Consider the following 13,622-nt stretch of genomic DNA (forward strand, 5'->3'; position numbering starts at 1 on the left):
GGATAAATTCCTCGACAAATACACCCTCCCAAGACTAAACCAGGAAGAAGTTGAATCTCTGAATAGACCAATAACAGGTTCTGAAATTGTGGCAATAATCAATAGCTTACCAACCAAAAAGAGTCCAGGACCTGATGGATTCACAGCCGAATTCTACCAGAGGTACAAGGAGGAACTGGTACCATTCCTTCTGAAACGATTCCAATCCATAGAAAAAGAGGGAATCCTCCCTAACACATTTTATGAAGCCAGCATCGTCCTGATACCAAAGCCTGGCAGAGACAAAACCAAAAAAGAGAATTTCAGACCAATATCCTTGATGAACATTGATGCAAAAATCCTCAATAAAATACTGGCAAACCGAATCCAGCAGCACATCAAAAAGCTTATCCACCATAATCAAGTGGGCTTCATCCCTGGGATGCAAGGCTGGTTCAACATACACAAATCAATAAATGTAATCCAGCATATAAACAGAACCAAAGACAAAAACCACATGATTATCTCAATAGATGCAGAAAAGGCCTTTGACAAAATTCAACAACCCTTCATGCTAAAAACTCTCAATAAATTAGGTATTGATGGGACGTATCTCAAAATAATAAGAGCTATCTATGACAAACCCACAGCCAATATCATACTGAATGGGCAAAAACTGGAAGCATTCCCTCTGAAAACTGGCACAAGACAGGGATGCCCTCTCTCACCACTCCTATTCAACATAGTGCTGGAAGTTCTGGCCAGAGCAATCAGGCAGGAGAAGGAAATAAAGGGTATTCAATTAGGAAAAGAGGAAGTCAAATTGTCCCTGTTTGCAGATGACATGATTGTGTATCTAGAAAACCCCATTGTCTCAGCCCAAAATCTCCTTAAGCTGATTAGCAACTTCAGCAAAGTCTCAGGATACAAAATCAATGTACAAAAATCACAAGCATTCGTGTACACCAATCACAGACAAACAGAGAGCCAAATCATGAGTGAACTCCCATTCACAATTGCTTCAAAGAGAATAAAATACCTAGGAATCCAACTTACAAGGGATGTGAAGGACCTCTTCAAGGAGAACTACAAACCACTGCTCAATGAAATAAAAGAGGATACAAACAAATGGAAGAACATTCCATGCTCATGGGTTAGAAGAATCAATATCGTGAAAATGGCCATACTGCCCAGGGTAATTTATACATTCAATGCCATCCCCATCAAGCTACCAATGACTTTCTTCACAGAATTGGAAAAAACTACTCTAAAGTTCATATGGAACCAAAAAAGAGCCCGCATCGCCAAGTCAATCCTAAGCCAAAAGAACAAAGCTGGAGGCATCACGCTACCTGACTTCAAACTATACTACAAGGCTAATTTCTCAATATTCTACTATGAATAATTATTATTCTTTTTCTTGGGAACAACTTATAACAATAGCTTAAACTTTGACTACTACATTTCATATATAAAATAATTAAGAAAAATTTTAAGTAGTCAAAAGCAGTCAGATGTGGACAAATGAGCAGAAGTCAACAATGACTTTGACAAACAAAATAACAATGGCAATAACAAAAAACCATTAATTTTCTTATGACTAGAATGACACGATTCCTTCAGTGTCTTCCTCATTACCCACATAAGTGAAGAGAATGTCCCCTTCTGAAAATCAGAGGTAAAGAAGCAAGCAACTGGAACTATTATGTAACTGTATCTGATTCAGTTCTTCTCCTTAATCCCCTCCCACAATGTGCTAAGTTTACACCCCATTACCGTTGCAGGTCTTGGCTACAACTATACTGTCAGTGTTGACTGAGTTCTCACACTGTACTGTTTGCTACGAGAAAAGGCAATATAAGGCTTGAGGTACAGTCTCCCCCTCTAGAACCTCACTAGAGAGCTGGATAAACACCAAATATAAATCAAATTTCATATCATTCTAGGAAACACAAAAAGAAACACATAACGATTGAGAAACCTGTAACAATTATGGAGAATATAAAAGTAGGAAACTTTGATGCTACCCAGAGTGATTTAACTACTAAAGTAGCCATTTCATTGACATTTTAGATAAATATTTATGATGAGAGCTAGTACTAAACGGTGTTTTAAGTTATGGGACATGAGGTCAATTCATTTTATACAAATGAATACAATAGTATATAGCACAGTGTAAACTCTCAAAAAATATTAATCATTCTTTTAACGACTATTATTTTGAAAAATGTGTAACAATTCAATTGAGTACCAAAAATTTAGTGACATCCCTTCCACAATTCAGCATAACAAACTCTTGGATCCTATAAGCATAAGTTTTGTAGGTTTATGCATAGAGACAAAATGATTATTCACTCTTTAGACACAGTAACATTCATCCTCCACTCCTTATACCAAAGCTCCAATTCCAACCTCAATAGGATTGAACTCTGTACCAGAGCTGCAAACAATTCTGCATGCCTTGGTGAGTGGGGGTGAGAGGAGGCTGCAGAAGAGAGTAGTGCCGACCATACCATACAAGTCCTTGTAGATGTTTGGATTTTAGCCCAAGTACAGTGAAAAATCATTGTAGGATTTTCAGCAATGGAGTAACCTGATTTACATTTTCAAATTATTACATTTTCTGTTATGTAGACAATGGCTTAGACGAGGATAGGAGTAGAAATAGAGAAACTTGTTAGAAGGCTAATGAAGCAGTTCAGACAAGAGGAAAAGCTGCCTTTGTCATTAGTAATTAAGATGTAAAATGAACAGAATAGAGACACATGTTGGAGGTAGCACTGACAAGTCTTGATGAATAAAATGTGGGAGAGAGGGAATTCCCAGATTTCTGTCTTGAATGAGTAGGTATATGGAAGTGCCATAAAGTGAGACAGAATAAGAGTCCAGAAACAAGCCCTAAGAAATTCTAACATTGGCCAGGGGCAGTGGCTCACGCCTGTAATCCCAACACTTTGGGAGGCCAAGGTGGGCAGATCAGGAGTTCAAGACTAGCCTGACTAACATGGGGAAACTCTGTCTCTACGAAAAACACAAAATTAGCCAGGTGTGGTGGTTGACACCTGAAATCCATTACTCGGGAGGCTGAGGCAGGAGAATCAGTTGCACCCGGGAGGTGGAGGTTGCAGTGAGCCGAGATCGCACCATTGCACTCCAGCCTGGATGACAAAGCAAGACTCTCTCTCAAAAAAAAAAGAGAGAGAGAGAGAGAAAGAAAGAAAAGAAAAAAAGAAAAAGAAGAAAAGAAAAATTCTAACATTTAGAGGTCAGCTAGGATAGAGACAGTGAAAACCCTTGAGGGGAGGCTATAAATGTAAAAGAAAAACCAAGAAAGAGAGAACAGACAAGTGTATCAAATAGTATTGTGAGATAAAATAAAGTGCTGTCATATATGTACACTCACACACACAGACAGGATTTAAAGATCTGACGAAAGGGAGGTAAAGTGGAAATAATTCCTCAGAAAAGATTGGCACGTAAGGTGAGGAGAGAGATCATTTCAGCCACTGGAAATGATAGAATGAAGAGAATGTGTCAGAAGTGATGTTTTAGGTGGGGATGTCAAGGCATATTCAAATGCTGCAGGAAAAATCCCACAGCCAGCCAGAAGTCGAAGATACAGGATTAAGGGGAAATGACCAGTGGAACAAGATCAGTGAGAAGAATGGGTAGAGGCTCTAGATCATATGTGGGAAGGTAAGTCTTTGACAGAAGGTGGCAGGAAGTCAACTTCTCTCGATAAATGGTAGCTTAAGATATTTCTTTTATTATTCATATTTGCATCATAGTTCACAGCTCCTGGTTTGTACATATTTGTGTTGCAAAAATGATTTGATGAATAAACAGTTCTAGCTAACGATGAGGTCCTGAACTAAGTCTACCATCAGCAAAACCCGCAGCTGTTGTAGATTTGACTTACACTATGCTAAATGCTGTACTCTGAAACTCCAGCTAATGTTGCATGCTTTGAAAAAGTAAAAGAAATAGAAAGCAAAATCCAAGTCAGTAATTGTGTAATGCCAGTAAAGAATGGAGTTTTGAAAAGTAGGGGTAGCGGGAAGAGCAATAACTTAATAAGAATCTTGCTGTTTGTGTATTTTCGATTTCTTGCCCACTAGGTGGTGGAACAGAGTCCCCATCTAAACGAGAGTTTTCTTACTCACAGGTTTGTGTTTCTCTCACAACGCCTACACAGGTCTTTTCACGCCAAATAAATCCAAGAAATTCAATCTCTTCAAAATTGCCGCTTGGAAAAACAGAGCGCCCGAATGACAAGCGTGGGGAAGGCTGGGAGGCGAAGATGCGGAGTGCGGAAACCCAAGGACCCGGGGAGCTAAACTACATTTCCCAGAAAGCCACGGGCTGGCCTACAGCCACTGCGCCCCACAAGCCCGCTGGAAGCCTCCGTCTCGCTTCTCCAGTAACCGGTTTGCCGCTATCCCCTTTTCTAAGGAACGTAGAGAAAGCCAGGGAGGGAAAGGCATTTTACTGCAGCAGCGAAGGTTTAGCCACTAGAGTGTCTTTCTGAGCCGCGGTTATTCCGACCTTCTCTTGTAAAGGCATTGGGAAACCCACGGTCCACGTGACCTGCCCGGGTCACGTGACTCCAGAACCCGGCAGCTGAAGTCTGTTACCCTGACGACTGGCGGACCCGCAGAGACCTTCCGGGAAAGCGCGGAATTCAGAGGCAGAGGTAGGTGGTAAGGTGTGAACGCTGGTTTCTCACCCAAATCGCCCTGGCCAAGGCCGTGCTTCATACTGGACCGAAGGGCTTTAGTTTTCCGGATCATTCCCCTTCTCCGCCCGGAGCCCACGGCAAATGCGTCTTTGTCTTCCTTCCAATTCCCGCACCCGCGCTTGCGGGGACGGCGTCGCAGCCAGGCTTGAGAAGCTTTTGGTGGAGTTCACCTGTGTCCAAGCTATTCAGGCCAAGACCTTAACCGCACTTACCCTGAACTGATTGAAAGTGCTAATGAGGGGAAGAGGTGTTATTCTGCACGATGGGGAGGATATTGTCCGGGTCTGCAAGTCCTCTTCCCCTCCCCCATCTCTACTGAAGAAAGCTGGGATTTGAGCTGCTCTAGGGAGTTCAGGAGCTGGGGGTCGACCCAAGGTTGGGTTCGTTAGGTGTCTAGAGGAACGCTTTCCGTTGCAAATCACTGGATTCTACTTGTGTTCAGCGCGCAATTTTTGTCGGTCTTCCCTCGCTTCAAAAGAAACAGTACTGATTTGTGTACTCCATTAACTTTAAGTATTCTTTAAGTATTTTGACTAATTATTAATTCTTACTAAATTCTATTTGTGTATATTTTGAAACATCCCCGTATCTGGATACAGTCTGCTTTACGAAACTATTACTATGGATTGGTAAAATAACGAGCCAAGTGATAAGGCAGCACAAACTCTGTCGTGTGCTTTGCAAGAAAGAAACAGTCCTTTGGATTTGCTAACTTACAGTTTTTAAGATTACCTGTGAGGACCTGGTTTGTGTTTGAGAGGTACTAATTAACACATGCACACAAACATAGGTTTGGGAAATATTGTAGAGACCACTCTTTAACAGTTGGATATTAACAGATGAAAACATAATTCTGAACGTTGAGTACAAGACATCCTGTCAAAGCTCCTTTTCCAGATCAGTTTGCTTAATGAATTAGGAATCTCTTGACCAGCTTACTGGTTAAAAATAAAATTGTACATATATACTGAATCATAACAAATGTCTGAAGTTTAAGTCTGGTCGTGTTCATGATGTGATGGATTTCCTCAAAAGATGTTTATGTCTCTTGTCATTTAGTGTTTCCAATGTTTGAGATACTTTAGAATGTTTACTTTGGGAGGTCAAAATTGTTGACTATGGCTAACTATTCCCAAGAAGAGCTAGATGAAGAGTTTGAACAGTTTATGAAAGAGGTAAGTTTATATTTTTAAAAACTGTATTGTCAAATTTGTCTCAAAAGACTCATCCTTCAATTCTGTCACCTCGAAGATACAGTTAGTCCATCGCTAAACTCTCAACTCCCGTCATCCCTCCAGCTCTGTCCCTTTTCTGCCACTGCTAGTTCAGTGCCATCATCTCAACTGGACTGTTGCAGCAGTTCCCAACTCATGGCCCAGCATTCCTTTCACCACACTGCAGTCAGACTGTTCCTCCCCAGTAAAAGACTCTATTGGTCTCCCATCACATGTAGAAAAAAAACCGAACTCCTTACCATGGTTTTAAAGCCTTTCATGATTTCGCTCTTTCATATCTCACTGCCTTCATATCCCTCTTTCATCCACTTTATTTATTCCACAGTGGCCTTTTTTCTCTCCCAGACATTTCAAGCTCATACACCTTAGGAGCTTTGCACTCACTGTTCCCTCTACCAATAATGCTCCTCCCTCTTTACCTGGCTGGTGAAAATCTTAAATATCACCACTTTAGAGAGGATTCTTCTGTTTATCCAGTAAAAGGTAACCACGAAGTCACTTCTTAGTCTAGTATGTATTTAATTCTTTTTATAGCACTTAGCACATTAATTATTTTTCTTGTATGGGTCTGTTTTCTGCTTCCCATTATAAGAATATATGGTCTGTAATATGATGACTGTATGTTCATTGCTATTATATATCAACATGTTCATTACTGTATCTACAGTACCTAATAAATACTTAATAAATATTTGAATGAGTACATTAAATGGTTATACCACGTTCTCTGTACAGTCGTACACCTCATAAAGATGTTTTGGTCAGCAACAGACCGCATATACAACAATGGTTCCGTAAGCTTATAATGGGACTGCCCTATAAAGGTGTACCTTTTTAATCTTTTGTACCATATGTTTGCTGTAGCTTTTCTACGTTTAGATACACAAATGCTTGCCATTGTGTTACAGTTGCCTGCAGGATTCGGTACAGTACATGCTGAACAGCTTTATAGCCTAGGAGCAATAAGCATTACCATATAGCCTAAGTGTGGAGTAGGCTATACCATGGAGCCATCTAGGTTTGTGTAAATACACTCTGTGATGCTCCCATGATGAAATCACATTTCTCAGGACATACCCCATAATTAAGCGATGCATAACTATTTATATAAATGGAGGGGCCTTGTAGAGCATTCAGGAGAGTCACATTTTAAGCTATTATACGTCATATGTCATACGTTCTTGTAAAAAAAAAAAAAGGGAGTTTAATGTACAAAAAAACTTCACTTTCATTATCTGTCTCATGGAAAAACAATGCCTTCTTTGTACGATTGTTTTAAGGATTAAAAAAAGCGTCTACCAATTGCCAATATGTAATAGGCACTTGGAATAAGTTTCGTTTACCATTTGAAAAGTTGATTTTTTAAAATTTCAAATACAGACACATTTTGAAAATTAAATTTATAGGAATAATTTTTATTGTAAAAGATAGCAGAACAGGCCTTTTAGAAGATGTTTTTGTTCTTTCCTCATTTACCACCCTTCCAGCACACACATTCTCCAACACTCTCCTTCCCCTACCCTTCTGTCTCTGTCTCTCTCCCTCTTATATCCATCCTCAGTTGCAATGTGTCATTTTTTTTACTATGAAAGTCATGATTTTAGAGTCATGCTAACTTTTCTCACTTTGATAAATTATTTTTCAAACAATTTATTCAAAGACATAGTTTATATATCTTTATTTTTAGGAGAGTAGTAACCAGCTTTTTAAAAATAGTTTTATTGAGATATAATTCACATACCATTTAATTCACCCATTTTAAATGTGCAGTTCTGTGGTTTCAGAGTTATGTAACCATCACCACAATCAATTATAGGAATTTTTGTCACCCCAGAAAGAAATCCCATATCCGTTAGTAGTTACTCCATCTCCTTGTTCCCCCTTCCCTAGACTTAGGCAACTACTAATCTGATTTCTGTCTCTAAATGTTTGCCTGTTACAGACATTTCATAGAAATGGAATTATATATTATGGGGCCCTTTGGGTCTGGCTTCTTGTACTCAGCATGATGTTTTCAAGGTTCATCCATGTCGTAGTATATTAACACTTCATATCTTTTTATAGCTAAGTAATATTTCATTGTGTAATATTTCATTGTGTAGACGTACCACATTTGTTTTTCCACCTATCAGTTGACGGACATCTGGGTTCTTTCCACTTTTTGGCAGTTACGAACAATGCTGCCATGAACAATCATGTACAAGTTTTTGTGTGGATGTGTTTTTGTTCCTCTTGTGTATATGCCAAAGAGTGAAATTGCTGTCTCATATGGTAGCTGTGTGTTTGCCTATTTTCTAAAATGGCTGTGCTATTTAACATTTCCGCTAGTAGTGTATTAGTTTATCAGAGTTCCAATTTCTTTTTTGTCTTGAGACTGAGTCTTGCTCTGTTGCCCAGGCTGGAGTGCCATGGTGCAATCTTGGCTGACTGCAACTTCTGCCTTCTGAGCTCAAGCAATTCCCATGCCTCAGCCTCCTAAATTGCTGAGATTACAGGTGCCTGCCACCATGCCCAGCTAATTTTTGTGCTTTTAGTAGAGACGGGGTTTCACCATGTTGGCCAGTCTGGTCCCAAACACCTGACCTCAAGTGATCCGCCTACCTTGGCCTCTCAAACTGCTGGGATTACAGGTATGAGCCACTGCACCCAGCCCAGAGTTCCAGTTTCTCCATATCCTTGCCAACAACTGTTATATCTGAGAATCAGCTTTTTTGTTGTGTTTTATTTCTATTTATTTAATTTTTATTTTTATTTATTTATTTATTTATTTATTTATTTATTTTTGAGACAGAGCCTTGCTCTGTCACCCAGGCTTGAGTGCAGTGGCACAATCTTGGCTCACTGCAACCTCTGCCTTCCAGGTTCAAGTGATTCTCCTGCGTCAGCCTCCTGAGTAGCTGGAATTACAGGCACACGCCACCACGCCCAGCTAATTTTTCTATTTTTAGTAGAGACATAGCTTCACCATGTTGGTCAGGCTGGTCTCAAACTCCTGACCTCGAGATCTGCCCACCTCGGCCTCCCAAAGTGCTGGGATTACAGCTGTGAGCCACCACACCCGGCCTGTTTTGTTTTATTTTTAATGAATCATACTCATTAAAAATAATTAAGGAAAGTGCTGGGAAGCACTGTGGAAGGTTGTTGAAAGTAAGAATACTTATCATGTATTAGAAATCTGCATTTCTTTTTCTTTTCTTTGTCATGGCCCAACAAGGTCAGTAGTACCATGCCTATGTTACGGATAAATAAACTGAAAAAATGGGAGGAAAGAGAAATGGAACACCTCAAGGTGATACTGAAGTTAGAGAGTAAGTGAAAAGTGATGCAGCTAACTAATTTCAGAAATTCAGATGGGATAAGGAATATTTTTTCTTCCCTCTTCCTGTCTTCCTACCTGGTTGTTAGTGAAGACAGTAAGTTCTTCTTGAACATTTTTAAATTGACATTCTTCAAGTCACTGAGGTAGAGTTTTTTGTTTGGCAAGTGTGTGTGTTTGTGTGTGTGGGCGCACACTGTCATTTTAGAAGTTTAAAAGGTCACTCAGATAACAATATTCTAGTTGGGGAACTACATAGTATAGTGGAAAGTGGACAGGAGTTAGTCAGACAGGGGTTTAAATGTCACTTTGTAACACTTACTAACAGTAGCAACTTGCGCAAGTTGCTTAACCTCTTAGAGCTTCAGTTTCACCATGAGTAAATTTCTGCAGGGTTGTTTAATGATTAAGTGAGTTAACCTGAGTGTAGATCCTGACATAGAGCAGACATGTGGTAAATGTTGATTTCTTTTCCAGAAAAAGTAATGTAAAATGAGATTGAAAAAGGATCAAGAGCATAGTCCTGGAGAAGTCTCCTGTTACATAAATGGGTAAAAAGCCAAAAGCTATTAAAATAGATGGATGGGAATAGCCACAGATCTGAAGAATAACCCGGAGGAAGTGATGCTACTGAAGTCAAGGTAGAGAGTTTCAAGAAGTAAGAGTAAGAGTTGATCACCAGTAGCAAATTCCATGACATGATCAGGGAGGATAACTGATGGTGGTACTTTATTCGTGGCATTTCGGAGGCCTTTCGTGCCTGAAGGAGAGCTGTTTTGGATGGGAACCAGATTATAAAGGGTTAAGTGAACTCAAGGAGTTGGTATATCAAGGAAATGTGATAGGTAGAGTAAAAGGGACGTGGGGATAAGGAATTTTTTTGTTTTGTTTTCCTTTTTTTTTTTTTTTCAAAGTTGAGTAGAATGTTCATTTTTTCATTCCACAGTTGTACCCGGTACTGTGCCAGGCACTGGAGATGCAGTGCTGAGCAGCTGTATAATCAGAGGGAAGGGAGGGGAGTAGAGAGAGAAGGGAGTGAAGATACAGAAATCAAATGGGATAACCAAGGAAGGAAGAACCTAGAGAAGTTCTGCTGGGAGTGGAGGAAAGAATTGTGTTGTCTGAGAGACGAAAGAAGTGGCTTCACAAGTAAGTTTAGTAGTGAAGTGAGGTGGATGGTGTTTGAAGGTTTTTATTTCTCAGAGAAAAAAGTGACCAAGTTATTGGCTAAAGTGGTGGGGGGTGGTATTGAGGTTAGAGTATGGGATTTAGAGTTGTAGTAAAATTTGGATTGGAAGAGTAGAAAAAAGCAAATTAGCGTTTATCAATCACTGAAAAAAAATCCTGATTTTTCTGGTCAATTCCATCCTCCTCTTTACACCCTGAAACTCAGTTCTTCCTTATCCTGAAATTCTGTTTCTAGAGTGGTGCTATGCAATTTTGTTCAGCCATTATTTATTCTTAAACCCTAGAGAATGTCTAGAAGACAGGATTGTATCCTCCTGTTTTTTCTTTCCTGAAAAAAATTCTTGATCAAGTTTTATGTCTTCGTTGTTATTCTCCTGGTTTACTTAATTATGAAATTGATGCTCAGAAATGTATGTCTGATTTTTAAGTTATTTTGGCCAAATATGTTTGTAGCTGTGAAATTATACGTTATTGATGAGAGTGTTATTTATGTGATAGCTGAACTGTGAGTGAACTAATAGAAACATGCTTAATGAATCTGAGATTCTTGAATTTACACTGTATTTTCAAATTCAATATCTTATATCTAATTCAGCTTTCAGATGATTCTTTTGAAAATTCAGACAAAACAGCTAGACAATCTAAAAAAGAGATGAAGAAGAAAGATACAGTGCCTTGGTGGATAACTGAAGATGATTTTAAAGATGATGGTAAATGTTGCTGATTTTTAGTTTCAAATTATTTGACCACAAGGGGTCAGTCAAGACTTCTGGATTTTGTTACTTCATTCTAAATATATAAAGAAAAGAATACTAATAGTGTGGATTTTTGAAGTTTGAATTGATTTTCATATAACCAGTACTTTATTATGTATTTATTATGTAATTGAGAATCTGTGTTATAACATTATCAGCTTATTTTACATGGAGATAATTTATATTTACTCAAGGTGACAATTCAGGTATATTATCATGTTTAATGATAAATTGATTTAAGGTGATTTCATAAGATATTCTGGCAGTATATTAATGTCATTGCATTGGGAAGAGTTTAACAAACCTATGGACTTTGGTATCACAGTTTGTTAATGACAGTAGTAAAAAAAAATTTACTGCCATATGTATATATGTCTCATATGTATATGTATATGATATACCCAGGCTGAAGGGCAATCATAGCTCATTGTAACTCATTGTAACTTCAAACTCCTGGACTCAAGCAATCTTCCCACCTCAGCTTTCTGAGTAGCTAGGACTACTGGTACATGCCAATATGCCTGGCTAATTTTTTTTATTTCTTGTAGAGATAGGGTCTCTCACTATGTTGCCAGGCTGATCTCGAACTTGCCTCAAGCAGTCCTCCCACCTTGGCCTTCCAAAACGCTGGGATTACAAGCATGAGCTGCCACACCTGGCATGATAGGTTTAGTATATATGATACTGCCATATCTGTAAACAACCCCGACTACTTCTATTTCAGTACCTACATTCACACCATATGTGGATCAGTGTTAAGCACAATTCTGTAAAATGATAGAATTTCCATATCTCTAGGGAAAAAGTTTACATATGGGCTTTTGTTTCCCCCCCCCCATAAAAATTGAGCCTGAATTCATGTCATAATTAAGGCTTTGCATGATCTGACTGGAACCCTGCCTTCTCGTGTGCTCTAGCCATACTTAATCATTCCTCATCTCCTGGAAACACCATAGGCCTCCCTGCCTCTGTGCATTATCTCATGCTTCCTTGCCATTAGAATGCCTTTCCTCTCATCCATCCTTCTGGCCCAATAAAGCCTAGCAGCGCCACTTTTTGCAGTCCTTCACTGTATCTTCTAGCTCTCTTGTCACAATTAGTTTCTCCTTCATTTTAGTGTCAGAACACCATAGTAACACTTACACATTGTGTTGATAGTTGTAACCTATAGGACAACTCCTGAGGTTGGGAGCTTTGTGAGGGTAGGAAACACTTCTTTGTCCTTGTGTGCCCTGACTCTCAACATTAAGTGATAAATTTGTTTAATAAATGCATGATAAAGTAGATTTGACAGTTACTTCTCTGTTCTTTTTAATACTGTAGTTTAAAGAAATTCCTTATTGAACAATTCAGTGCATTTTTTATAAATTCTTATGCAACGTGCTGAACTTTGTAGTGAAGAATTATGTTTTAGAATCTCTCCCTGCTTTTAATGCTTGAAAAGGATATTATGAGATGAAGTACTATTGGAATTGTTGACAAAGATTTGGGACGTAAAGCCTTTTGTCTAGAAGATAATGAATCAGAGCAGATACATACAACCTAATCATACAGGAAAAGAATAGCTCCTAGACCAAAAATACTCACATGTAACCTGATTGATGGTATTAATAATTTTTTTAAAATGTATCAAAAATAGATTTGATTAGTAAAAGAAGTAAAGAAGGATAGTCAAGAAGCAAACTTTGGCAATGTCAGCTTAAACAGAGGGAGGTTTCCCTGCCCACAGGAATAACCTGGTGCCTGACTCAAGCACACACTTACTGAGCTCGTATTATGTTCTAAATACTAGGCATTAGTATAAAAAGGCAAGACATGATTCCTGTATCAAGAGTGTAGAACCTTCTGAGGGAGAATTCAACACCCCTCTTGAGAAGAGGAATGCATTACTAATCTTAAGACAGGTGCCATTAAACGTTAACATGAGCAACTTTTACATTATAATTTTGCTTGTTTCCCAGTTGCCATAGGAATAAAATGTTTGGCTTAGAAGGTGAAACTATCTCATCCTCTTGCTGATTGTATTCTTTATTGTAAATAACTAAACTGGATCTTCGTTTCTGTTACATTAATCTCTTGTGAGCTTGGTTAGTGTGAGCTACAATCTCAAGTCGTGCTTTAGAGCCAGGGTGAGACCCTGGACATGTTGCCACCACAGCACACCAACCTTGGCATATACTTTTTCATTTGAAGCATCTATGAATCTCTCTTGATTTTTTACAACTTATGGAGGTTATTATTTGATCCAGTAAAACCATTATTCACAGACAGGCATAAAATAAATTGATTATTAGCCTTTTCCAAGAGGACATTAATTAGGAAACTGAAGTCAAAATTCGTGACTTCTTAATAAGGCTTCCTTCTACCAAAAGTGATGTTTTTTCTAATCTTAATATTTATAGCACACATTT

At 38.7% G+C, this 13,622-nt stretch overlaps 1 protein-coding gene across 5 annotated transcripts in view; it reads left to right on the plus strand.

Moving 5' to 3' along the window:
• The first annotated feature begins 4,552 nt into the window (after window positions 1-4,552).
• CEP162 (centrosomal protein 162) overlaps window positions 4,553-13,622 on the plus strand; it is a 108,596-nt gene continuing 99,526 nt past the window's right edge. For 2 of the 5 annotated variants that reach the window (XR_010120434.1, XM_055274087.2), the window contains exons 1-3: window positions 4,553-4,672; window positions 5,777-5,892; window positions 11,052-11,166. Coding sequence is in view for 4 of the 5 variants with exons in the window: in XM_055274087.2 (XP_055130062.1) it covers window positions 5,836-5,892; window positions 11,052-11,166 (172 nt within the window). In the remaining variant the exon portion in view is untranslated. Of the gene's footprint in view, window positions 4,673-5,776; window positions 5,893-9,745; window positions 9,910-10,214; window positions 10,418-11,051; window positions 11,167-13,622 lie in introns of those variants that run through there. The other 3 variants (XM_063637800.1, XM_055274088.2, XM_063637799.1) reach the window with 3 other exon arrangements.

The sequence above is a fragment of the Symphalangus syndactylus genome, chromosome 4 (genome assembly GCF_028878055.3).
Source record: "Symphalangus syndactylus isolate Jambi chromosome 4, NHGRI_mSymSyn1-v2.1_pri, whole genome shotgun sequence".
NCBI lineage: Eukaryota > Metazoa > Chordata > Mammalia > Primates > Hylobatidae > Symphalangus > Symphalangus syndactylus.